We start from the raw sequence: 27840 nt of genomic DNA on the forward strand, positions 1-27840 counted from the left end.
TTAGAATTAGATGAAGATAATGATCGTGGCCTGAAGTTATTCTGATGAGGCAAGTCTCTAAATTAGTAGGCCTCTTACCCTCACTTTATCCCTTGTAAAGGGAAAGGGAATTTGAATTAGGGGACAGTGAGTGCAATGGTTCTGTACCTTTATCAGACAGGATAGGTAAAATTGGACTGCAAACATACAATCCTCCAATCTTATTGGATTTGGCTTCTGTTACCCTTTGAGTTAAAGGTTTTTTTTTATTTTATATTACCTAACTCCAGGATTCAAGGGGACAGAGCAGAGCAATCTTTAGTCTTAACATGCTTGTGGTAGAGGGATTGAAGGGGTGGGGGCGACGACCTAATTTGAGTCAGCTATTAAAATAATCGGACAAGAAAAGTTAATGTAGAGGGGAGCCAAAAATTGGCACACACAAATGGCAAATCTGCTATAAGTTAACCAAAGATTTGATTTACTTTTCTTTGAACAAAATATATTCATCTCTTCTCTTCAATGAAACCAGCCTTAAAGCCTCAGCTAAATGGTGCCTTAATCCTGAAAATATAGGAATTCCAGGGGGTACACGTATTATCCTACCTAGTCTCTGTGTTTCCTTCTTGTCCACTATAAGAGTAAAAATGCTTGTCTGAGGTGGTGGAGAACAGAGGAATCACTGCAGTCTCAAGCTGGCCCAGGGCAAAAACACTGGACGGTCCAAGTGAAGAAGGGATAGGGTTGTGACCCACTTATTGCCTAACCAACAAATTTGAGGCTGTGAGTGTGCTGTGTGTTTAACATAGGGCCTGAACTCTTCCCCTGTTTTTGCTCGCGGCTGGTATTTACCACTTTTTGTGTGTGGGGGGGGGGTGTAGTCATGGGGCTTGAACTCTGGGCCTGGGTGCTATCCCTGACCTCTTCAGCTTAAAGCTAGCGCTCTACCACTTGAGCCACAATGCCACTTCCAGTTTTCTGGTGGTTAATTGAAGGTAAGAGTCTCATGGACTTTCATCCTCAGATCTCAGCCTCCTGAGTAGTTAGGATTACAGGCAGGAGCCACCAGTGCCTGGTTTACTAGATATTTACCAGGGATAAACACTGATCTTCAGATCTCAGCCTCCTGAGTAGCTAGGATTATAGCTCCCAGTTTTGAAGCCCTGCGTTTAAACCTCCCTACTTCAGTGTACATGGGATTTGCAGGGATAGGATGACCACAGTAAACTTTCACTTAGACAAAGGTTGAGAGCCCTACCACAGTTGTGAATTCATAGCAATCCCAAAATCTTACTAGGGTGACCTTATAGGCCCTCTTTCTCTACCTTAGCTGTGGGGAATATTTTTGTTTAGGGACTAAATCTGCTCCTTTGAAATAGCTCCTCTGTCCAGTGGTTTTTGTGGTTTTGTCGAAACTTCCTTTCCTTTCTTAGCCTTGCCAGAAGCAGGCTTCATAGAATGTGCCTGCCATCTTTGAGAGCTAAAATACTTCACAACCTGCTTCCCACCTATTCAGTCACATGAGTCAGTTACTTTTTGTGTGTTTCTGTTCTTAGCACATCAATGTTCTTTATGGTGTCTCTTCTAAATATACTATGAGCCTACCAGGCTATTCCTGAAGAACTGTATATGCCTTAGTGTCTCTGTCACAGTCTCCATCTATGTTTACCTGTCCTTCCTTTTAAAACAGAACAACCAGTGTACCCTATTAATAGATACTTCAGTGTGTTAGTCTCCTTCCTTGAAGGTACATTTTAATTGAGTCTGTTGTTGCTATTCAAGCTATTATGTCTTAGTTTTACCCAATAGTTGTTACTGCATGATACAGATTGTTCTTGCTTCAGAACAGTTTAACTGGGAATGTGGCTTAGTGGTAGAGTGCTTGTTTAGCATGCATGAAGCCCTGGGTTTGATTCCTCAGTATCCATAAACAGAAAGGGCCAGAAGTAGTGCTATGGTTCTAATGGTGGATTGCTGGCCTTGAGCAAAAAGAAGCTCAGAGACAGTGCCCAGACCCAGAGTTCAAGCCCCAAGACTGCCCCCCTCAAAAAAAAGTTTGCTTGACCTTCAAACTAGTAGCATATATGTTAGGTTTTTCTCCCCCCCTTTTTATTTGCTTTCATTACAGCAGTAACCCACTTCTCAGCAACCCATTTATAGGTGACATGATAATTTATGCGACTATAACACAATTCCAAAGTTTAATGGCCTATAATATCAAAAGTTCATTTCTCATTCCTGTCACTTTTGGATTGTCATCACAGATCTTCTAGGGTAGAGTCAACAATTCCTTCACCAGCAGATGTAACATAAATCACTGACCACAATTAGTCACCTGGCTTCACCTGCCACTGGCAGGCCAGAAAAGACCTTGTTCCAGAACTATTTGAGGAATAGCACTTTCCTTAGTCATCTTTGTATATTGGGACAGAAGGATAAGATTATGTAGATTGTTATCCTAAAACTTCTTGTGTTTGGGGTAATATGCTAATTGTCTCATTTCTAGAGAACTTTTTATGAAGAGAGAGGTTTATCTTAAATGTGCCTTTTTTTTTTTTTTTCCAATTGGCAGTGCTGGCATTTAAACTCAGGTCCTTTCATGCTTAAGCCATACTTCCAACCTCTCTTCTACTCCCTATCCTCCACTGGTTATTTTGATATAGAGTCCTTTTGCCTAGGTCCATACCTGTGCTATGATCCTAGAACAGATGTACACCACCATGCCCAGTTTTTTTTTTAATTAAAATTTTTATTGTTGTTCTAAAGGTGAGGTACAGAGGAGTTACCATTTCATAAGTCAGGTAATGAGTATATTTCTCTTTGGACAATATCACCTCTTCCTTTCCCAGTTTTCCCTTCCCTGTCCACCTATAAGTTGCATGGTTCATTTTCAATGTAGTCTCTAGTAAGTACCACAGCTGCATTTATTTTCTCTTTATCCTTCCATTTCTGTGGCCCTGACCTCTGTGACCAGAGGTCTCTGAAACTTTTTTGCCTGGTCTGGCTTCAATCCATTATCTTCCGAGTCTTAGCCTCCTCCCAATTAGTTAAGTGGTAAGGCACCAGCATCATTTATCTTAAGGCTTCCTTCCTCCCCCCCCCCCCCCCCCGTTTTAGGCAGTTAGGGGGCTCAATCACTGTCTCTGAGCCTCTTTGTATACTAGTGCTCTTCTGCCACTTGAGCCACAGTGCCACTTCCAGCTTATAAGTGGTTAATTGGCGATAAGAGTCCCATGGAGAACTTTTCTGCCCAGGCTGGCTTCCTTCCTCAGACCTCAGATCTGAGCTTCCTGAGAAGCTAGGATTATAGGTGTGAGCCACAATTGCCCAGCAATGTTATTGTTATTATTAAGGTGTTATGGAGAGAGCTTACCACAATTCACGTAATGCATACATTTCTCTTTTGTTACCCCCTTCCTTCACTTCCCCCAGTTCCCCATTCTCTTCTTAGAAGTTTTGTAGTTCATTTCCCATGTCGTGTATATTAAATATCATGATTGCATCTGTTCACCTTTCCATTTATTTATTCATTCATTCCCAGTCTTGGGCCTTGAACTCAGGGACAGAGCACTGTCCTTGGGCTTTCTCAAGGCTTGAGTTCTACGACTTGAGCCACAGCACCACTTATGGCTTTTTCTATGTATGTGGTACCCAGGAATCCAACCTGGGTCTTCATGCATGCTAGGCAAGCACTTTACCACAAGGCCAAACTCCCAGCCCCACCTTCCTCTTTTTTAAAATACGATGCTGTTTATTGAATCATTTAGGAGATTGTTGATAGATACATGAAAAAACTGAATAGTTAGGATTACAGACATATGGCCACCACTGTTGGCTTGTTTGTTGAATTGGCATCTCCCTAACTTTTCTCTCATTATAAACTCATTGTGAGTTCAACAGTGAAGTCACAGATGTTTTTCCAAAATTGGTACGTTTGGTTGTAGAAATGAATGGGTTAGCATATCAGAGCATCATTACTATTTGATGCTTATTGTACCTTTTACTGTAAATTAAAGACTGGGTACCAGTAGACCTTTCAGTAGATCACAGTGACAGAATCAAATTATTAAGAAATATTCTACTGGACCATAATGTATTTTGGAGTAACATAAAATCTGTGAGATTTGGTGTAACATAAAAATGCATTTGTGAAAGATTAAGCATTGAAATCCTCATGTACCTTAATAATGGAACAACTTATTAAAAACGAATATACAGTACTTGGCCCTAGCTGTAATTTATGCTCAGTACAAATTATTATTTAGTTCTGAGAATATGAGCAGTAGGCTTAATAATAAAGCCTAAAGGCTTGTAACCAGAAGGTTATTTAATTGATTAAAGTCTCTATTCATAATTAGAGCCTTTTAAAAAATTCCTATTATTGAATTTACTTTTCCTTTTATGCCATGCCCTTCTGTGTGAGGCAGGGAGCTTAGGGTGTGGAATCACTGTCAGGCAGTTATTTTTCTGGGTGCTGAATTGGTCAATTTTGGTTGAATGTGAAGTTTGAAATAGTTATTTAGTTATGTTTGTGCCAGTGTCTCTGGCAGTTATGTTTATACCAATGTCTCTGGCTGCCCTCAAATTCCTAGAAACAATTTTTTTTTTTTTCGGTCATGGGGCTTGAACTCTGGGCCTGGGTGCTGTCCCTGAGCTCTTCAGCTCAAGGCTACCACCCTAACCCTGGAGCCACAGCCCTACTTGCCATTTTTTAGTGATTAATTAATTGGAGATAAGAGTCTCGTGTTCTTTAGTGCCTGGGCTGGCTATGAACCGTGATCCTCAGATCTCAGCCTCCTGAGTAGCTAGGATTACAGGCCTGAGCCACTGAGCCTGGCTTTCAACTGTTGTTTTTTTTTGTTTTTTGTTTTTGGTCTTATTTTCAGGTAGAGCTCTACCATGTGAGCCACAGCTCAGCTTCCGGCCTTTTGTGGTTAATTGGAGATTAGAGTCTTAACAGATTGTGACGTTTCTTAGAGTAAAAAGCCTTGCATGTGGTATCAAGATTACTTGCAGCACTAAGTAAGATGAAGCAGAAGGACTGAGAGTTTGAGGCCAGCCTGTGCTACCTAAGGTAGCAAGACTGCCTTATCAAACAAAAGAGAAACTAATTTCTTTCTCTTTTGACAATGCTAAAAATCGCATTAAGCATAAAGGTGCTTAGTCAGGATAATAGGAAGTCTAATCTAAAGAGACATGAAGGCTACAAAGAAGGGACATGCCTGATTTTGCCTAGGATTGCCTTTGAATGAGCTGTCCTTGCTTATTGTCCATATGTGTCATCTCTCTATCTCAACAGGAAGATTTCATGATGCTTACCTTATCCTCATTACTTACTCATTTCGAGTCAGTATTTTCAGGCTACAGAAACAAAGATTATTGTCTTGTTTCTGCCTTCAACTGCATATTAAGTAGTGAACATAGGCAAGAGGTATACAGTACAGAGACTGCTGCAAGGGCCTCTTACTGACCTATTGTTTGGTTTACAAACTCCTGTTAATGAATGAGCACATCCTTCCTCTGTTCATTTTATGCTGGAAACTTCTGTCAGTGAATGGAAAGCATGTCTTGTTAATTGAAAATTATTGACAGTGCACAGAAATAGTCTCAGTGCTTCTTTTCAGGAAGAATTTGGTAACTTATTTCATGCCACAGTGAAATAAAATTATACTAATTTATACCTCAATAAAGGTCCTTTGTCACTAATTTGTATTAGAAATAAAAGTTTCAGAATGCTGTATTTTAAGTGGACAATGAAAGGGTAACAATCTTAGGATTTTTTTGTTTGTTTAGTACTTGAGTTTGAACTCTAGGCTTTGTGTTTGCTAGGCGCATTCTATCACTTGAGCCAGACTTCTTTTATGCTTGTTTGTTTTATAATAAATGTTGAGCTATTTTTTTTCTTGCCAAATAGGCTGTCCTTCCAGCTATTTTAACTTACTCTACTGTAAATGTAAAAACAAATACTTCATTTTTGTTTGCTCTCATGATACTGTGTCTTAGATTTTTTATGACGTCTAAACCAGAATAATTTGTCGGCCTTAAATAATTGTATAATCCTTGGCTCATTATTTTAAAACTTCATTAGATACCCGTGGTAGGCCAAAAGTGTATCACTCGAAAAATCACTTTTTGCCTTCATGGGTCTTATTCTGGTGATAGGGAACTGACAGTAGATAAAACAGTAGTATGTGAGGAGGTGACAGGGATGGTTTTGCTGGTGATTGTCCACCCATAATATTGTACTAGTGAGATACTGGCATTAACATTTTATTCCCTTGCTATTATCCATATTGTCATCTCTCTAATGTTCCATCTTATTTTTTTTACAGCATTTTAAGAATAAATTATAAACACCAGAACATTCCCCAGATATTTCAGTATACATATCACTAACTGGAGTGTAATATTTGCTTATTTTTCCCCCCACCATTTTGACAGAATTGACCTGTAGTGAAATTCCTCAATAGCATATATTAGTAGAATTGTAGCATATATGTGTGTAACCTACCCCCACAAGATACAGAATATTACCATCATCTCAGAAGCACCCTCTTTCCCCTCCCCAATCATCCCTTTTTCCTATCATTAAAGATAACTACTATGATGATTTTTTTCCCCCACTTTCTGTGAATCTTGCCTGTTTTAGAGGTGCATGTGAATAAATGAAGTATTTACTTCCAGTGAATCTATTGATGGAAGTTTGGTTGTGGATAGTTTAAGGCTATTACTATCAAAACGGAATAGTCTTAATGCAGTTCTTTTTGTGGGTTTATGTTTTGTTTCTCTTGGGTGAATACTTAGAGTAGAATTGGTAGGCCATATGGATTGTGTGGACCTGATTTTGTAAAACTGATTCCAAGCCATTATCATCACTTCATGTTGGTGACAACCAACCATTTAGACATTTGGTGAGTGTCTAATGAAGAGGGATTGTGGCTTTTGAACAGAAACTGGAAAGAGGTGAGGAAGGAAACTGTTTCTTGCAAGTTTGTCAAACATTAAGGACTCCAGTGTGACAGAGCAGAGTGAGTGAAGAGGAAAACCATAAATGAAGCTAAGGGGGTCACAAGAAAACAGGTATAAAACCCTGTTGGACCTTGTAAGAGAAATGACATGACTCACTTGGATATTAACTCAGTTACTCTGTTTTGTGAAGAATAGATGAAAGTGGGAAGAAGGAACTGGTTAGAAGAAGGTCACTATGGTATGTAGGAAACAACTGAATTTGTTGATGTTTAAAGCTAGGGCACTTGTCTGAGCAGTACTCCTTCAAGTTGATGTTTTGGTTCTTGCAAATGTTATTTGGAGATACAATTCAACTCAGGCCCGTTGTTCAGCTAGTAATGGAAAATCTAGCTTACTGTGTAGCAATCAGACTTTAATTTCTCAAGTGTTTTGTTTTCCTTACAGAATTAGTCATCACTTATTTACCCACAAGGAATTATATACATTATTACCATTTGCAAAGGCTGCTTTTAGTTGAGTAATTAAGAATACTGTAAATGTGATCTTAATAGTCACTGCGGTTATACTAAGGCCATTATTTGCGGACATAAAAATTTAAAGAACAAATGAATATAATCTATTCTCTTTGCTTAGCAATCTGCATAATGTAAATGGAGTTATTCAGCTCAAGGCTACTGCCCTACCCTTTGAGCCACAGTGCCACTTCCAAGGGCAGTATTTTTAATGAACTAAGTAAAAATGATAGGCAGAGGGGGGTCAAAGGAAAAGGATTTCTTGAACCGGGAGCTGGTGGCTCACACATGGAATCCTAGCTATTCAAGAGACTGAGATCGGAAGGTCACAGTTTGAAGTCAGTCTGGGCAGGAAAGACTGTGAGAATCTTAATGCCAATAAACTATTCATGAAAAAGCCAGAAGTGGTGCTGTGGCTTAAATGGTAGGGTGGATAGCCTTAGTGCCCAAGCCCTGAGTTCAAGCACCAAGACTGGCCCAAAAGAAAAAAGAAAAAGGACTTCTTTCCAGAGAGAGGGAGAGGTAGATGTAAGTAAAAGTTTCTTCATTACTCAAATAATACAAATATGTGACTTCATGAACTTGGGATCAGATGTACACTTGGGTCTCTGTTGCTGAGGCTGACTTGACCATCATTGCAGGAGGCAGACTGGATGCTTTTTGAGCCCAGTGCCATCTAGAATGTGCTGTGAACTTCCTCCAAGGCCATTGTTGCTTCTTCTTTTTGGGGGGGGAGGGGGGATCTGCAGCTTGAACTCAGGGCCTGAGCACTGTCCTTGGGCTTTCTCAAGGCTAGAGCTCTATCGCTTGAACCACAGCACCACTTCTGGCGTCTTTTAGTTTATGTGGTACCAAGGAATGGAATGCAGGGCTTCATGCATACTAGGCAAGCACTCTACCACTAGGCCCTGTTTAGTCTTTTCTAATCTGCGTTTTATTCTTTTTCTCTCCCTCCATTCCTCCCTCTCTTCCTCTTTCCTTCCCTCCTTCCCTCCTTTCTCTCCCTCCCTCCCTTCCTTCCTTCCTCTCCCTCTCCCTTTCCTTTTTTTTTTTGCCAGTCCTGGGCTTGAACTCAGGGCCTGGGCACATCCCCTGAGTTGGTTTTTTTTTTTTTTTTTTTTTTTTTTTTTTTTTTTTGCTCAAGGGTAGCATCCTTATCACTTGAGCTACAGTGCCATTGATAGCTTTTTTTTTTTTTTTTTTTTTTTTTTTTTTTTGCCAGTCCTGAGCTTCGGCTCAGGGCCTGAGCACTGTCCTTGGACTTTCTCAAAACTAGAGCTCTACCACTTGAGCCTCAGCACCACTTCCGGCTTTTTTCTATGTATGTGGTACCGAGGAATCGAACCCGGGTCTTCATGCATGCTAGGCAAGCACTTTAACCACTAGGCAAAACTCCTGGCCCCATTGATAGCTTTTTCTGTTTATGTGGTACTGAGGAATCAAACACAGGACTTCATGCATGCTAGGCAAGCACTCTACCACTAAGCCACATTCCTAGCCTCTTGCACTTTAGTTCAATTTGCAGTGCATGTGACTTTTTAAATTATTGAATCCTAAATTGTTTTTCATCCAAGTTTTGTAAGATTGAAGATTATAGAATTCTTTATTTACTTTGTTCCCAGTAATTTCGGGCTGGGTTAAGTTTTTGCTTCTGTTATTTTATGAAATACTGGGGGTTGGTCTTGGTGTTTGATAATTAACTGAAAGTGTCACTGGGTCTGATTGCTATAAATATAATACAGAGAAACTTTAGCTCCTAAAGTGTCATGAGCTAATATCATTCAAATAACTATCTTCCTTGGCTTAGAATAATCTGCTACCTCTTATTCCTTCAAGCTATTAGCTTATTGTCATTTTCTTCACTGGCAAAAGTGATAGATAATGTTCCTGAAATCTGCTCCTTATTAATACTTCCCATAGCACATGATACTTTTCCTGCATAGGACTTTAAGTTTTATATTGAACAGGTTTTATTTATCATTTTTGTTGTTGTTGTTTTTGTGCCAGTCCTGTGGCTTGAACTTAGGATCTAGATGCTGTTCCTGAGCTGCTTTTTGCTCAAGACTAACACACTGCCACTTGAGCCAGCTTTTTTTTTTTTTTTTTTTGTAATTAATTAGAAATAAGGGTCTCACAGATGTTTCTACTCAGGCTGGCTTTGAACCTCAATCCTCAAATCTCAGTTTCCTGAGTAGATAGTATTAGGGGCATGAGTCTTGCTAAAAAGAACTTTATTAGCATAAAGTAGTTGTACAACTGTATTATCATTATCATATTTCTTTATCTTTTTCTTTTGTTAGTTGTGGGGGTTGAACTCGGAGTCTTAGTTCTGTTCCTGTAGCTCAACTTCTGGTTTTTCTGGTGGCTAATTGGAGATAAGAGTCTCATAGACTTTTCTACCCAGGTTGGTGTAATCCTTAGCTCTCAGCCTCCTGAGTAACTAGGATTTCAGGCCTGAGTCACCAGAACCTGGCTCCATTGTAACATTTCTATACATATATACAATGTATTCTAATCAGTCTTAGCCCTTCCCTCACTCTCCTTTTTCCTACTCCTTCCTTCCTTTAAAGAGTACCATTCTTCTATTTTTGTATATGCACATAAACTACTTCAGCCTTATTCATCCTCTGTCTCCCTCTTCAATAGTGGTCTGCCTCCCACAGCAGAGCCTTAACAGTTATTTCTTAAAACTACTGTGTTAGTATCTATCGTCCCTACTGGAATATAAACATATAGAACATTTCTACTTTATTTACTATTAGGTGTCGGTGCCACCACAGAGTTGACATACTCACTAAGTAAATTAATAAGCAAACATGCCCAGACATTCTGCTCTGTATCTCTTGCTGTGTGTGTGTGTGTATACTTATTAAACTGTATTCTAAACGTTCTCCATGAACTATTAATGAATAATTTCCAAAGAAATGATTCTGTGGTCCTAGGTTTGTAACTATTTCCTTTCTCCATGTGAATCACAATTGGTCTTAGCATGTTAACAGCTCCTGGAAAATTTGGGGAGGGGGGAGTCTAAGTTTCAAGCCCAGCATTTGATATACCTTTTATTTTTATATGGTCAAAAGTTCTATTAAAGCTAGGTACTAGTGGCTCATGCCTATAACCCTGGCTACTCAGGAGGTGGAGATCTGAGAATCGTGGTTCAAAGAGCCGGCCTCCACAGGAAAGTCTCTGAGACTCTTATCTCTAATTCATCCCCTAAAAGCCAGAAGTAGAGCTGTGTTTCAAGTAGTAGAGTACCAGCCTTGAGAGAAAAAGCTAAGGGGCTGGGCTTGCTACTTAAGAGGCTGAGAACTGAGGATTGAGGTTTGAAGCCAGCCCAAGTTAGTAAAGTCCACGAGACTCTTCAGTTATACACCAAAAAAGATAGAAATGGAACTGTAGCATACTTAAGTGGTTGATTACTAGCCTTGAGCAAAACAGCTCAGAATAGGGCCCACGCTCAGAGTTCAAGCCCCATTACTAACACATACACTTTCCTTCCTTCCTTCCTTCCTTCCTTCCTTCCTTCCTTCCTTCCTTCCTTCCTTCCTTCCTTCCTTCCTTCTTTCCTTCTTTATTTATTTATTTATTTATTTATTTATTTATTTATTGCCAGTCCTGGGCTTGAGCTCAGGGCCTGAACACTGTCCTTGGACTTTCTCAAGGCTAGAGCTCTACCACTTGAGCCTCAGCACCACTTCTATGTATGTGGTACCGAGGAATTGAACCTGTGTCTTCATGCATGCTAGACAAGCGCTCTACCACTAAAGCCAAACTCCTGGTCCATATACACATTATTTTAAGTTCAGTTCTGGTGGTTCTTGACTATACTCAGATCTAAGGATAATGAAAGTGATCTCAGGGAGGAAAAAAACCATGATATCCTTCCTTATCTGAACCTGCAAAAAGCCAGAAGTGGAACTGTGGCTTATGTGGTAGAGTGCCAGTCTTGAGCAAAACAGTTCAGGACAACATCCAGGCCCTGAGTTCAAGATCGAGTACACACGTGTATGTGTGTGTGCGTGTGCGCACACATACACATAGACACACACACACACACACACACACACACACACACACACACACACACACACACCCTATAATTACCTATTAATAATTTGAAATTAGTTTTCCAGGAAACAGTTTAGTATCTTTAGCCTATTCAGTATGGCAAGTAGATTTGTCCAAAAACTTCATTGATAAGTACTGTCTCCAGGGAATATCTGAACTTTTGCACTTGTATGATATTGGAGTTTTAGTCAAAACAGTCAATAAGTAATTTAATCTGGTATGTATTTCTTAGTATTACCACTGCATATTCTGATTCAAAAATCAAAATAATTACATTTCAGTAGGGATTTCACATTTTTTTCCCATAGAAATAGACATATTTTTGAACTTTGAAGTTGGGAGAAAGCATTTGTTTTCTTATATAGAAAAACTTATAATATAAAAAAAAGTTATATAGAAATAGAAAGGAGTAGAGACCTTGCTTAAGTGGTAGAGCAAGTACCAGGTTCTGAGTTCAAATACTGCCAAATAAATAAACTTAAGATGGAGTAAAAACCTGACAGTGGTGGGTTTTCTATAATCTGGAGATCAGTGAATTGAATATATGATACATTAGTTTTCTGACCCACTAGTCTCACACATTTGCCTATGCTCTTGCTTATCATCAGTTAATGTTCATTTGGACCAACTGGTAGACATCCAACTAGTATAATCAACATAATCTTGAATACTGTATCTAATATTATCTGAGTAGAACAGGTTAAATTTCCACTGGATTGAAAAGATAAACCTTTTTTCTCTTATCTGTTCAACTACAAATGACAATGGTGAATTAAGAGTTCTGAACTGAAGACAAAATACAAACTTAAGAAAAATGTGTCTTCCTTATTCTCACCTTTAAATTTGGTGTGTCTGTGCTGGGGGTAGGATCAAAGGAAATTTCTCTTGATATTGAAGGATATCAAAGAATAAATGAGCGCACATATGACTGCCCCACTGGGCTTCCCAAAGCATGTTGTAGTCTAATGAAAAAGTACCCTATCACAAAGTATGAGAAGCCTTTATTGTCCAGCAGCCTGCCATATACATGCACATGCAAGTTTCCATAGTGCCTAGAAGCCATGAGGTAACCTGAAGATTTTGAATTACAAAGTAGAAAGCATTTGTTTTCATAACCTATTTTGTAACCATGCAATTTGAATGTTATTCAAGTTTAAAACACAAAATGAGGGCTGGGAGTTTGGCTTAGTGGTAGAGTCCTTACCTAGCATGCACAAAGCCCTGAGTTTGATTCCTTGATACCACACACACAGAAAAAAAAAAAACCCAAACAAAACAAAAAAAACAACAGAAGTGACGCTGTGACTCAAGTGGCAAGGTGCTAGTAGCATGAACAAAGAGTGGACAGTGCCCAGGCCCCTGAATTCAAGCCCCAGGACTGACAAAAACAAACAAAAAACACATAAAATGATTTGTTAAATTTGACTAATAGAATTTTCCTATATAAAAAAAATAGAAGTCAGAAAAATACTTGTAAAATTAATACACAAGACTAGTTTTCTTAATATTAAAAAAGAAGCCCTGAAAGGTGGCTTATGGCCTGTAATCCCAGCTATTTGAGCAGTAAGATCGTGGTTCGAAGCTGATTCAGGCAAATTTTTTTTTTAAAAAGGGATTTGAAACCCTGTTTCAAAGAATGGCAGGCATGGTGTTGCTTAGCTGTAATTCTACTATAGAGCCCCCTATGTGGAAGGAAAAATATGGGTTGTGTTCCAAGTGTTAGGCTGCTTGCCTTGCTAGTATCAGGCTGAGTTCCAACCTCAGTACCAAAAAAAAAAAAAAAAGAGAGGAAAAAAAAAAAGAAAAATAAATGAAAATTTTATATCTGTGTTAGTGAAAAAAATTAAGATTATAGGCATGAGCCACTAGTGCCTGACTAAAAGCCTGAATAAAGATGCAAATAAAGAAGAAAGGAAAACTTAATAATTTATAGATGAACAAATTAAAATGGCCAATGATTTTTTAAATTCAAAAAGGATGCTGAGAAGTAATTACTAAAAGGAATAGGAATAGAAGTGGTCTAGTCTCTTTGGGTGTTTACATTGGTAGTTGTCTGTATCTGTTTTAGGAGATCTACTAGGATATCTTGTGTATAACTATATGGGTAGTTTTTGTGCCATAAGAGTATGCCATGGAGGATAAGAGTATGCATATAAGTTGATTCCAGGGTTTCTCCCTATCAATGTATGAGGTAAATAAATTGTAGTGTATCAGTATAGTGCAATGCAGTGCAGCTGCTCCAAAGGATGTAGAATTATACTATTGAAAGACCTCTAGGAAGAACCAAAACTAGGACTATAACTTTATATGTTGAATAGTAATAGTATGAACATCATATCTACTGTTTTGTACACAGTAGGATCACATGTGCATTCTTTCTTCTTCTTTCTTCTTTCTTCTGTGGGTCATGGGGCTTGAACTCTGGGCTTAGGCGCTGTTCCTGAGCATTTCAGCTCAAGACTACCACCCTACTCCTTGAGCCACAGCTCACTTCCCATTTTCTAGAGCTAAATCTCACAGACATCAGTGCCTGGGCTGACTTTGAACCTCAGTCCTCAGATCTCAGCCTCCCTAGTAGCTAGGATTACAGGTGTGAGCCACCGAGCATAGCCATATATGCATTCTTAGTGGGTTTCTTTTCATTATTATTGGAAAGTTTCATCTGTGAACTTGTATATGTGTACATGTGCATGTGTATATGTATATATATACATAGAAGCACTTAATAAGTAATATGCCAAAACTCAGAATTAATGGGCTTGGATGAGAATTACACTTTTGTAGCAGCTGGTGATATCATAACAGGTAAAACCCTTTCTAGGTGGAAACTAAACCAAAGTTTATTTTATGCACCTGTCACACTAAATGTTTTACTCATTTATCTTAATTAAATCTCCCAACCTACTCTGTAAATGAGATTTTGGTTTTCCTTTCTGGAGGACACAGATTTGGAAGCCTGAAGTTTCTTGACTGGAGTCACAGACTGTTCAGTGATGGAGGCAAGTGCTAATCCAGACAGTCTGAGTCCAGAGCAGGTGCTTTCTACCCTTGTACTTGGTACTTTACTCTCCACATGGCTCTGGAAAAGCGTAAGGAAGTGTACTACTTGAGACCAAAGAAAAAAGTGTGAAAAGTATCTGTTTCAGAACTGAACATGATATCCTTATTCCTCCTTTTTTGTAAAAGATCATATTAGTTAATTTGCATGAAATGAAAGAACCTTTTAAATTTACAAAGTGCTATAGAAGTAGAATATGTGAATCAAAAAAATGCTTTTTACTTAAAGCTTAGTTTATATAATGAATTCAGATATTTTAATTTCTTGAGATCTCATTTGTAAAAGGCAAGCTTTAACAGTTTTTTCAACATTTTGAATCTCTGGGTTGATTTTGGTGTAGAATCAGTAAAAGAAAAGTATAAAAAACAGGAAATATTTATTGCTTCTAATAAAAATATCTCACTTCTACTTTAAAACATTTTTATTAACACCATTTTTGAAGGCTATTTTAAAGACAAGACTGTGCTGTTTACTTCTTTTTAATACAAAAACCTGCATGTCTTTCCTTTTTAGGAACATCATCTTCAGCGGGCTATTTCCGCACAGCAGGTATATGGCGAGAAGAGGGATAATATGGTTATACCGGTCCCAGAGGCAGAAAGTAATATTGCTTACTATGAATCTATATATCCTGGGGAATTTAAGATGCCAAAGCAGCTCATTCACATACAGCGTAAGTAATTTTTTTTATTTATTATATAATTTGTTGAAGGGCATAGGTTTGGGAATTTTTCGAGCCACTCTTCCACTTTTAAAATGGTATTTGTCAGATGATGGTGGATTATGCCTGTAATCCTGACTACTAGGGAGGCAGAGATACAAGGAAGGAGGTTCAAAGCCAGTCCAGTTAAGAAAGTCAGTGAGACATATCTCTGGTTAAACACCAAAGAGCTGGAAATGGAGCTGTGACTCAAGTGGCCTTGAATAAGAATTGCTTAGACAGCATCCAATATGTCAGGTCCTGAGTGTAAGCCCAGGACTGGCAAAAATAAACAAAATAAGATAAAAAAATAAGATGGTATTTGAAATATTTTTCTGACATAAGAGATAACATTTAATTTCATAGATTTTTAATTCCATTCCAGTTTGGGATCTTTATACATGCAGGGTAAAGAATGTACCTTAATGTACACAGAGTTAGAGTAACTGATGAATATGATAAAAGTATGTTATATACATATATAGAAATATCACAAAGAAATCTCTTACTTTGTACAATCAAGTTTAAAAAAAAAAAAAAGGGGCTGGGAGTTTGGCCTAGTGGTAGAGTGCTTGCCTGGCATGCACGAAGACCTGGGTTTGACTCCTCGGTACCACATACATAGAAAAAAGCTGGAAATGGTGCTGAGGCTCGAGTGGTAGAGCTCTAGCCTTGAGAAAGTCCAAGGACAGTGCTCAGGCCCTGAGCTCAAGCCCAGGACTGGCAAAAAAAAAAAAGTAAGATACTAGGGGGAAAAAAATAAAGTTTAGCTTGAATGCTAGAACTAAAAACCAAAAATCACGTGCCAGAATAGAAAGTTTTCTTCCAGTTCAGTATTAGTAATACTAATAATTGAGTCAGGCAGGGAGTGTGGCCTAGTGGTTGCCTAGTATGCATGAAGTCCTGGGTTTGATTCCTCCATACCACATACACAGAAAAAAAGCCAGAGTGGGGCTGTGGCTCTAGGGGCAGAGCACTAGCCTTGAGAAAACAAACCCAAGGACAGGGCCAGGAGCATGACCCAGTGGTAGGGTACTTGCCTAGCATACATGAAGTCCTGGGTTTGATTCCCAGGAACTACATACATAAAAAAGTCAGAAGTGGTGCTGTGGCTCAAGTCGCAGAGCAAAAAGTGTTCAAGAACAGTGCCCAGGCCCCGAGTTCAAGCCCTAGGACTGGCAAAAAAAAAAAAAAGAAAAAAAATCAAATCAGTGAACTTTCTGGTACAAATTGAGAGTCAAAAACTTTCCCTGAGCTGGGCGTGGTGGCTCATGCCAGTAATCCTAGCTACTCAGGAGGCTGTGATCTGAGGGTGGAGGTTCAAAGCCAGCTCGGCACTAAAGTCTGTGAGACTCTTAACTCCAATTAACCACCAGAAAACTCAAGTGGCACTGTGGCCAAAGAGTAGGGCAGTAGTCTTGAGCTGAAGAGCTCCGGGACAGCACCCAGGCCGAGTTCAAGCCCCATGACCAAATAAATAAATAAATAAAATAAAAAATTAAAAATTGTTATAGAGGCGATGTACAGAAGGGTTACAGTTACATATGTCAGACATGTGGACAATGTCACTTCTTCCCTTGCTCTCTCTGTTTTTCCCTCAGTCCCTACCCACAAGTTATGTATTTCCTTTTCAGCATAGTGTCTAGTAAAGTGCCACTGTTGAATTTGTTTACCCTTTGTCTTTTGATTTCTGTACTTCCCCCTTAGCCATCCCAAAGGTAATAAAGGAACAAGCAAGACAAAAAGAAAATTTAAAACAGCAGCGAAGGAAAAGCCTCTTGTTTCCATTTCTTGGAGTACATTTTGATAAATATTTTATTTCATATGATCAGATGCATATAAGCTTTGTGCCTTTCTTTGTATTTCTCTGCTAAGAATATCATCCTTTCAGACCCTGAATTTTAGATTCAGTTCAGCCTGCCTAGAGCATGACTTGCCACATTCATTAGTCTCATAGTCATCTATGTTACTAGATTAACTGTTACCACATTGTGGTGCTTGGGTTCAAGTACCCTTACTTTACTTAATAAGACCTCAGAGAATGAGTAGTGATGCTGGCAGTTCAAATGCTCCAAAGTGCTTCCTTCTGTGAAAGGATCAAGGTTCTTCACTTACAGAAGGAAGAAATTCAAATGTACAGATTTTTACATCTGTGAATCTGAAGAAGGAAGAAGAAATTCATGCCAGCAAACTTGAGAACTACAGTGCCTATTGAGTACTGAGTAAAGATGGAGAAGTCAGTCATTAGGATCAGTGTTGGGCATTGACCACAATCTCAGGCATCTACTAGAGATATCTTCTAGTGGATACTAGTTTGTACCACTTTATATGACAGTTTTTTCCTATATGTGTGTATAACATACCATAATTGTTCCTCCTTCATCTGCTTCCTTCCCTAGCAATAAGGTGGTTGAACTCTGACCTTAGGCTTGCTAGTAAGCCTAAGTAACCCTTAGGTTATTTAGTAACCCTTGAGTCATGACTCCACTACTTTTTGCTTCAACTATATGTTTCACAGACTTTCATGCCTGAGCTTACTTCACACTACAGTCCTCAGAAATTAGCCTCCTGTATAGCTGGGATTACAGCCTTGAGTCACCAGTGCCCAACTAGGTCTTACGTTTTTGCCAAGGGCTGGCCTCAGACTATGATCCTCTCGAATAGCTGGGCTACAGGTGTGAATCTCTGCTGCCTAGCTTGCTTGTTGAGATGAGGGTCATGCACACCTGAACAGGCTTCAAACCATAATTTTCCTAATCTTTGACTCTTGAGCAGCTAGTTTACAGGTATAAATCTACCCACTCAGCCCAGTGTGTGATGTGTGCATGGGTATCTGGGGGCGAGGTAACTGGGGAATCTAACTTAAGGCTGTTTACATGTTGAGCATAATAAACCACACCCCAAGATGTATTTTAGTTGTGCATACTTATGGGTTTTTCTCTATCAGAATATTAAAGAGGCATCTACAGTGTGGTAATTATTTAACAATATTTGGCTACCTCAGTCCTAGTCAGTTGACAGAAGAGGTGACTCATTTGATTACTTTTTTTTGTCTGTGCTGGTACTGGGGCTTGAACTCAGGGTACACTCATTCAATATTTTCACTTATGGCTGATATTCTACCACACCTTCCATTCCACAATATCCTCATATGATTTATATTTGTTTGCCCTGATGATTTGTGTGATGGAGTCCTCTCTCCCAATCTTGCTTTACTTCCCTTTTATACTAGATCTGACTGGTGATGGTAAAGGTGTTAGGCAAGTTTGTTTATATTTGCAAATAACTAAGCTTTGTAGTTGTAATGTAATTTGATCTAAAGAAGCATAAATTTTACAGTGGAGGAGGCCAGAGTGTAATATATAAATAGATCCTTAAGAAAGTAGAACATTGGTCTCATGTTTATACCCAGAACTGGCCTGGACCAGTTTACCTATTTATAATTCTGAAGTGGCTAGAATGATAGACACATGCCACCCTGCCCAGCTTTTATTGATTGAGGTAGACATTTTTTTCTGAGTTAATCTCAAAGTGTGATCCTTCTCCCAACTAGTTGGTGTTGTGGATGTGACCTACAATGCTCAACTACTTATTTCAACTAGGAATATTACATAAATTATACTGGCTAAAATGGAAAATAAAATTGTAATGATTCTGTAAATCATGTTTGGGTTCCTCTGAGTTGTTTGCTATGTTAAACTTGAAGCAAAGATAACTTATATCTATCATAAATGTTAATAATGGATGGTTAGTTGGTTGGTTGGTTGGTTCAGGTTTTTCCCTCCATTTATATAGATGTTCAGTACATTCAAACAGAGGTGGCATACAAGAGGAAATGGTACTCTCTATTTGGAGATACAGAGTTAAATAAGACTTATCTACACACTGGTGGTCAAGAAAAAGTGTGTGTGTGTGTGTACTGTATATATACATGTATGTTTATATGTATGTATGTATGTATGTATGTATGCCTCTCCTCAAGGAGATGAGTCACATTTTAATAGAGGAAAGACACACTTAATAACTAGATTGTAAGTGTGTATAAAAAATAGTAGGAAATAACTGATGTAGGACAGAATTTTTTTTTTTAACATTTGTGACACAGGTATCATGTTTGAATTTCCTATAATTTATGCCCCATTTTTCTGAGAGGGCTTGTAATTTCTGGAAAAGGAAAAGAGGACAGGAACCACTGATGTTAGACTGAGTATTGAAAAGATTAAAGTGTCATTTGCTTTTTTGGTAGGTGAACAGAAAATAGCTAATGTAAAGAAAGGCCTGAAGTCATGAAGTAGCATGCTGTGTGACATAGTTGGTGACACTAGACACACTAGGTAAAAAGGCTCCACTATTCTAAGCATTTGGGCTCTAAGGTTAGTAGAAAGACTTGACTTAAAAGCCAAAGGAAAGAAAAGATAGACAAGTTTTGATATCAAGAGATTTGATATTTTCTTAATATTGTTATCAACGTAGCTTAATTTTGATAAAATATTGAATGACATTTGATAATATAGAATGGTAGTTTTTGACAGCTTATCTAAGAAATAAACCTCCAGTTTGATTACTGTGATAAGTGACTCACGGGAAACAAATCCTTACAGAATGTACTCCCTGAGTGATCACTGTCACTGCTATTGGTAGTAGCTTTAAAAGGTATCAGCGTTAACTACCAGTCCCTAACCTTATTTATAAGATAGGACTTTAAAATTCTAGAAAAATGTGCATAAAGATCTTTCTTTTTTATATTCAAACTATCTGAAATTGTTGGGTTTTTTTTAACTACAAAAGTGGCATTTTCATATGATTCAATTCAATGCATTTAATAATCCTTTTAGGTTCTTAGTAATGTGCTTCTAGTTTATTTGTCTTTAGGGGTGGGCTTGGGGATGTCCCCTTTGTTAGGTTTTACTGGCTTTTATTCTTTTTCATAGTCAAGATAATCTTCCTCTGACATTAAATGTGGAAGTCCTATCATTAAGCTTAGAGTGTAACATTTCTGTAGGAAACTAGGTCTTGCTTTTATTCAAACATCTGGAGAGGTTTTTGTCAGTGAATTCACAGTAAATGATTGCTTATGGTTTCTTCTGTCAGCTTTTAGTTTGGATGCTGAACAGCCTGATTATGATTTGGATTCTGAGGATGAAGTATTTGTGAATAAACTGAAAAAGAAAATGGACATCTGCCCATTGCAATTTGAGGAGATGATTGACCGTCTAGAAAAAGGCAGTGGTCAGCAGGTACAACTCCATTTATGTATAAGTGTGTACATGTTCATACTTTGTACAAAAGCCTATATTATATAAAAACAGTATCGAGGGGGGCTACAAGCAAACAGGCTTTGTAGTTAGAAAGCATGAATTCCCAGGTCTGTCATTAACCTGTGTAATCTTGAGTAATATATTTTTAAATTTCTGTGTGCCTTTGTTTGCACAGCTGTCAGCAGATATGATAAACATAGGGTTATTGTAAGAAGTAAAATAATGTATATGAAGCACTATTATATGAAAGTAACACAATGGTTTTGCATTTAGCCAGTCAGTCTGCAGGAAGCCAAACTACTGCTAAAAGAAGATGATGAATTAATTAGAGAAGTTTATGAATACTGGATTAAAAAGAGAAAAAACTGTCGAGGGCCATCTCTTATCCCATCAGTCAAACAGGAGAAGCGAGATGGTTCCAGCACAAATGATCCTTATGTGGCTTTTAGAAGACGTACTGAAAAAATGCAAACTCGGAAAGTAAGTAAACGTTTCAAAAATATTACCTATAAGAAAAATTGCTATAAAATAATAAAAATGAATTTAATTACTATCTCAGTTCTATAATTTCTGTTTACATAGTACTTTGAAATTATAATGAAACATATCTATTCATAAAGCAACTTTGTATTTTCAGAATCGCAAAAATGATGAAGCCTCTTATGAAAAAATGCTTAAGCTGCGTCGAGATCTAAGTCGGGCTGTAACTATTCTAGAGATGATAAAAAGAAGAGAAAAGAGTAAAAGGGAACTATTGCATTTAACACTGGAAATTATGGAAAAGAGGTACTTATTTGTTTTACATTGCATTTTATTTGGCAGTACTGGAATTTGAACTCAGGCCCCTGCAACTACTAGGCATGTGCTCTACCATTTGAGCTATACCCGTGCCAGAGTTAAATTTGGTTTTTTTTTTTTTTTTTTGGTCAGTTGTGGGGCTTGGATTCTGGGCCTGGGTGCTGTCCCTGAACTCTTCAGCTCAAGGCTAGCACCCTACCCCAGGATCTGAGCTCTTCAGCTCTATGCTACCACCCTACTTCTTGAGCTACAAGTGCCACTTTTGGTTTTCTAGTGGTTAATTGGAAATAAGAATCTCATAGTCTTTAGTGCCTGGGCTGGCTTTGAACCACGATTCTCAGATCTCAGCCTCCTGAGTAGCTAGGATTACAGACGTGAGCCACCATGCCCAGCTTAAAATATTTTTATTATATTCACTTGTTATTATTTACTCTTATATACATTGGATGCAGGTTCTCTTTTATTGCTTCTTGGGACTGACAGGGATTGCCGTGCTGCACAACCGAACCAAATCCCTATTCCCAAAGGCCCCTGATTAACCACTTAATTGCACAGTGAAAGCATCAAGCCTTACTGTCCTACTTCTTAGTCCCTATCCCCAAGGAAAATCAGTCCATTTTGTTTTTTTCCTGATGCTAGGGTTTGATCTGTGAGCCTTGATCTCTATGATATGAGCTGTGTCCTGGTCCTTTTTGCTTTACTTATCTATGTATGTGGTACCAAGGACTTGAACCTAGGGCTTTCGTGCATGCTAGGCAAGCACTGTTACCCCTATGCCACACACCCAGCTGAATATGAACATTTTGTATTCTGAATATATACAGTTTAAACTTTCTTTTTTTTCTTCTAATTTTAGGTATAATTTGGGTGACTACAGCGGTGAGATCATGTCTGAGGTTATGGCACAGAGACAGACAGTGAAACCTACTTATGCCATCCCCATCATCCCTATCGCAAATAGCAATCAATTCAAACATCAGGAAGTGATGGATGTGAAGGAATTTAAAGTTAATAAGGTGATGAGTGTGTGAAAATAGTATCTGTTATGTTTTATCATTAGAATGAAAGAAGGCAAAATACATGTAAACTCTTATCATGGAGTATGCTTCAAATGAATGATTATAGTATGTTATAAAGAAAAGCAGAACTTCTTAATTAAAATTTACCTTTGCTCCAGTTATCTCCTTTAAAGGGGAAATTTTGTTACTAATATGAGGAATCTTTTATTAGTATAGGAGGATTGAGTATAAATATGGGGGTTAGGAGGGTGCCAGTAGCTCATGCTGGTAATTCTAGCTACTCAGGAGGCTGAGATTTGAGGATTTTGATTCAAACCCAGTCCCAGCAGAAAAGGCCATGACACTCATCACCATTTAACTACCAGAATACCAGAAGTAGACTGTGGCTCAAACTGGTTGAGCACTAGCCTTGAGCAGAAATGTGCAGGGATAGCGTCTAGACCTTGAGTTCAAGCCTATGACAAAAATGGAGAGATATGAAATTTTTTTCTAGTTGGGTGCTGATGGCTCACACCTCTAATCATAGTTCTTCAGAAGGCTGAGATCTGAGAGTTGAGATTCTAAGCCAGCCCAGGAATGTCTGTGAGACTCCAAAAAACTACTCTAAAAAAGCTGGAAATGACACTGCAACTCAAGTGTTAGAACGCTAGCCTTGAGCCAAAGAAGCATAGGAACAGCGCTAAGGCCCTGAGTTCAAAGCCCCAGTATTGGGATCAAAAAAAAGAAAGGAAGGAAGGAAGGAAGGAAGGAAGAAAGAAAGAAAGAAAGAAAGAAAGAAAGAAAGAAAGAAAGAACGAAAGAACGAACGAACTGGGAGGGAGATTCTTTCCTGCGGTTTGTTTTGTCTTTTATGAGCATATCCATATGTAAGTGGAATGAAAAATGAGAGATAATTCAGGTATCATTTTAGTAGTTTGTAATACAGATAGTGGTTTAGAAATATTTAATTATATAACTCACAATTTGTGAAGAATTAAGTTGGTAACAGAAAACCAAAAAAATAAAAAATAAAGGAGATGCAGTCAAGTGTACTTTGTTTAAAAAAAAATGCATCTGGGAAAAGTTTTTTGTTTGTTTTTGTGTTTTTTTGTCAGTCCTGGGGCTTGAACTCAGGACCGAGACACTGACCTTGAGCTTTCTCAAGGCTAGCAGTTTACCACTTGAGCCATAGCACCACTTCTGGCTTTTTCTGTGTATGTGGTACTAAGGAATGGAACCCAGGGCTTTGTGCATGCAAGACAAACACTATCACTAGGCCATACTCCTGGACCCCTGTTTCGTTTTTTTGTCTTTTTGATATGTGTTGGAACACTAGGGTTTGAATCAAGGCCTTGAATTCTCTCAGCTTGCTAGCTTGCTCAGCTCATGCTCTACCACTTAAGCCATGACTTCATTCATGCTTTTTGCTGGTTACTAGGAAGGTAGAGTTTTTTTCAACTTTTCTGCCTAGGTGGCCCTTAGACCAAGATATTTGAGTAGCTGGGGTTAAAGGATGAGCCACCAGCACACAGCTAATATTTTAATTTCAAAAATATGTTGGAGAGGTTGATTAGACTAAGAAAAATTATTCTCCTTGATAATATAGATGAAATGGCTGGGCTCACATTCCAATATATTTCTTTTACTCATATAAATGCATCACCCACAAACATTTGTATTTTATACTTACATTGAGTTTTGTGTTCTACATTGATAACTTACTATTCCTAAATATGCCCTTAAATTTTATTAGCTTTTCTGATTTTAGCATATTAAGTTTGTAGTCTCCCTGTCTGAACTCTGTAGGACTTTTGAAATAAGTTTTATCCTTCAGTTTTGTTTTTTTTTTTTTTAATTTTAAACTCTTATTCTGTTTTGTACTTTTTTGTTGGTGGTGGTGGTAGTTGTGGGGCTTGAACTTGGGGTCTGGACACTGTCCCTGAACTCTTTTGCTTAAGGCTAGTGTTCTACTGCTTGAGTCACAGCTCCACAGACTTTCTTGCCTGGTCTGGCTTCAAGCTGTGATCCTCAGATCTCTACCTCCTGAGTAGCTAGGATCCTATTTTATATGGGATTTTATTTATATGTTCCAAAAATATGAGCCCTCCAATTGAACAGACTTTAAGTTCCTCAAATTAAGATAGGGTCATTTAATAAAACTGTACCACTGGCACCTAGCGATTTCAAACTTTTGAATAAAATTCAACTTTTGAATTATATTGAAAAAAAGTCATAGGTAATGGAGTTGTCTTAAATTGGTGTGATAGCTGACATTGATGTTCTTACTATGGTTACCATTCAGAAAAAAGTAGAAATCAGTAATTGATTTATAAATCAATAATTAATTGACTTTTCCCAGAAAACTTATAAACTTAAACTATGCATGACCTAATGTTTTTGCTATTATCTCTCCTTGAAAAATGTTAGCTGTTGTCCTTAATCTTTCCTACCTATTTCCCACTCATCAAATTCATCCTTTTCACTTTCCCATTATTCGGCATCATACTCTTTATCAATTTCATCACTCTTGCATCCAAAGTTTTTATTCTGAATTTCATTCTAGTATTTCCACTATTTAATTCATAGCCTCTGAAACTGCTCAGAGTCCAACATTCTAGAAAGCTTCATTTTTCAGCAAGCAAATCCTTACTGTTTTATTTTTATAATGTCTCAGAATTTTATATGATTTTATTTCTGGCTATGTTAATAATTATCTGTTAATAATTATTTGTATACTCATGCAGTATACAAAATTTGTTTCCCCTTTTTTTTCAATTGGAAGTTCTAATTTTGGGAGGCGGGCAGTAATGCAGCTTGAACTCAAGACCTTGTATTCTCACTTGACTTTTCACTCAAGGTTGGCACTATTCTTTTCCTTATACTGATTAGTTATTGCTTCAGACTAAGGACTAGATATTCCTTCTCTTACCCCCTCAAATTCACATAAAAATTAGCGGAGTCAGTAGTAAATACTAATTTCAGTTAAGGGTACTTCAGAAGCTAAATCTGTCCTTCTACTTTAGTTGAAGTAAAGTATAGGGCTGTGTTTAGGTTGTCATACACATTCATGCTTTCCTAGAGGCCAGCTTCTTAAAGATTGTATAAGATGAAACAGAACCAAAAGTCTGTCTCTCTAGTGAATATAATAATAAGCTTCTTTTTAAAATTTTTCCTAAAGCTGGTTTGTTGAGCATAATTTCTAATGAATAATTAATGTCTTTGTTGCAGCAAGATAAAAGTGATCTTATTCGACCGAAACGGAAATATGAAAAGAAGCCCAAAGTCTTACCATCTTCTGCTGCTGCCCCACCCCAGCAGATGAGTCCCGCGGCACTGCCCGTCTTCAATGCTAAAGATTTAAATCAGTATGACTTCCCCAGCTCCGATGAAGAACCTCTCTCCCAGGTAAGCAGAAGACCATCTCGGTGAGTCTAGAAGAGCAGTGGAGGAAGGCACATGCTTGACTTTTTTCATTTACTTTCTTTAAAGGTTTTGTCTGGCTCTTCGGAAGCTGAGGAAGAGAATGACCCTGATGGGCCTTTTGCTTTCCGTAGGAAAGCAGGATGTCAGTACTATGCTGTAAGTTTTAGGCTTTCTTTCTAAGTTATAAATGACAAACTATTTGTTTTTCACTAACAAAAATAATTTGGGTTTCTTTTTTTATTTTTAAGCCTCACTTAGACCAAACTGGCAACTGGCCTTGGACTAGTCCTCAAGATGGAGGATTAGGGGATGTGCGATATAGATACTGCTTAACTACTCTCACTGTACCCCAAAGGTGTATTGGATTTGCACGAAGACGGGTTGGGCGCGGTGGAAGGTAATGTCTTTCTGAATTACTTGCAAAGGGATAATTTCATCATTAGGGGAGTCAAATTTAAAGTTTAAAGTATATCCTGAACAGTCATTCTAAGCAATCCATCAGTTCCTGCTTGGTGTTCTTAGCTGATTTACGTACTGAACTACCTCTTATACTTGGTTCTTTCTCTACTGTAGTTCACACAGTAGTATATAATTCTACTGGCTCCTATGCAGATTTGCTTTTCCACTCCAAGACTAAAATGCTCAAATAAACGTATCAGGTGATAGGATTCTAAGAAAAGGCAAGAAAGACAACTGTAAATCATGTTGGCACACTATATTGGGTTAAAAGAACGTCATATATGGAAAAGCCATAATGAAGCTCTTTGGCCAGAAAAAAAAAACTATAAGAAAGTTGTTGAGAGTTGGGCGTGGTGGCTCATGCATGTACAGACTACAACTCAGGAGCTGAGATCTGAGGATCACAGTTCAAAGCCAGCCCAAGCACTAAAATGTCAAAGAGACTCTTATCTCCAATTAATCACTAGAAAACTGGAAGTGGTGCAGTGGTTCAAGTGGTAGGTCAGTAGCCTTGAGCTGAAAAGCTCAGGAACAGTGCCCAGGCCCAGAGTTCAAGTCCATGAACAAAAAAAAAAAAAAAAAAAAAAAAAAAAGTTGTTGCATTCTGGGAGAAAACATTGAAGAAAAATAAAATAAACCAAAAAACCAAGAAGTGTCATATTAACTAATATAATGGGTTGTTTTAACTATTCAATAAGAAGATTGCATGTATAACCCAGTCTTTGAGTTCTCAGTCTGTAAGGACCCAATTATTCTTCCTTTGTGTGGTAGAACTCTTGCATATTCTAAATGCTTTTTTTTTTTTTTTGTATTTTATTGTCAGGATAATGTAGAGAGGGGTTGCAGTTACATTTGTCAGGTAGTAGATGCATTACTTCTCAAACCTTAATATCCCTTCTCATGTTTTTGTCCTCCTTCCCCCTTATGTGAGATGTTGTTTATAAGGGGAGTTGAAAACATTATGAAAAGGGGGAAAAAACTTCATCAGATTTTGAGAGCCAAGAATTGAAGTAATCAAATTTATACCTTTAAAAAATATTTCATATACTTTTCTTTAGGTTTTTGAGGAGTTGGGGAAAGAAAGGAAAATTGTTCAGGTATCATCTTTGGTTGGCTATTTTAAATGCATATTTTATGTCTTTTCCACAGGGTTTTACTGGACAGAGCTCATTCAGACTATGACAGTATGTTTCGCCATCTGGACTTGGAAACACTTTCCTCACCACAGCATTCTCCAGTCAATCAGTTTGCCAATACCTCAGAAACAAATACCTCGGACAAATCTTGCTCTAAAGACCTCAGTCAGATACTAGTCAATATCAAATCATGTAGATGGCGGCATTTTAGGCCTCGGACACCATACCTACATGACAGTGATAATGATGAACTCTCCAGTAGAAAGTTATATAGGAGTATAAACCGAACAGGAACAGCACAACCTGGGACGCAGACATGCAGTACCTCTACGCAAAGTAAAAGTAGCAGTGGTTCAGCACACTTTGGTATGTTTGTCTGTAATGTACATTTCTGTAGATTTGTTTTCATTTTGCAATAAGATTGAACCTAGAACCTTCAGCTTGTTAGGCAAATACTGTACCACATGGGCTGTACCAAGCCC

At 38.1% G+C, this 27840-nt stretch overlaps 1 protein-coding gene across 3 annotated transcripts in view; it reads left to right on the plus strand.

The window, feature by feature from the left end:
• Epc1 (enhancer of polycomb 1) overlaps nt 1–27840 on the plus strand; it is an 86780-nt gene that overhangs the window by 47511 nt on the left and 11429 nt on the right. For all 3 annotated transcript variants that reach the window (XM_090319066.1, XM_090319064.1, XM_090319065.1), the window contains exons 2-10: nt 15100–15259; nt 20378–20523; nt 20818–21024; nt 21182–21330; nt 22199–22358; nt 25569–25745; nt 25830–25919; nt 26012–26160; nt 27372–27724. In XM_090319066.1, coding sequence (XP_090175192.1) covers nt 15100–15259; nt 20378–20523; nt 20818–21024; nt 21182–21330; nt 22199–22358; nt 25569–25745; nt 25830–25919; nt 26012–26160; nt 27372–27724 — 1591 coding nt within the window. The remainder of the gene's footprint in view (nt 1–15099; nt 15260–20377; nt 20524–20817; nt 21025–21181; nt 21331–22198; nt 22359–25568; nt 25746–25829; nt 25920–26011; nt 26161–27371; nt 27725–27840) is intronic.

The sequence above is a fragment of the Megascapheus bottae genome, chromosome 26, assembly GCF_031878675.1.
Source record: "Megascapheus bottae isolate mThoBot1 chromosome 26, mThoBot2.hap1, whole genome shotgun sequence".
Lineage (NCBI taxonomy): Eukaryota > Metazoa > Chordata > Mammalia > Rodentia > Geomyidae > Megascapheus > Megascapheus bottae.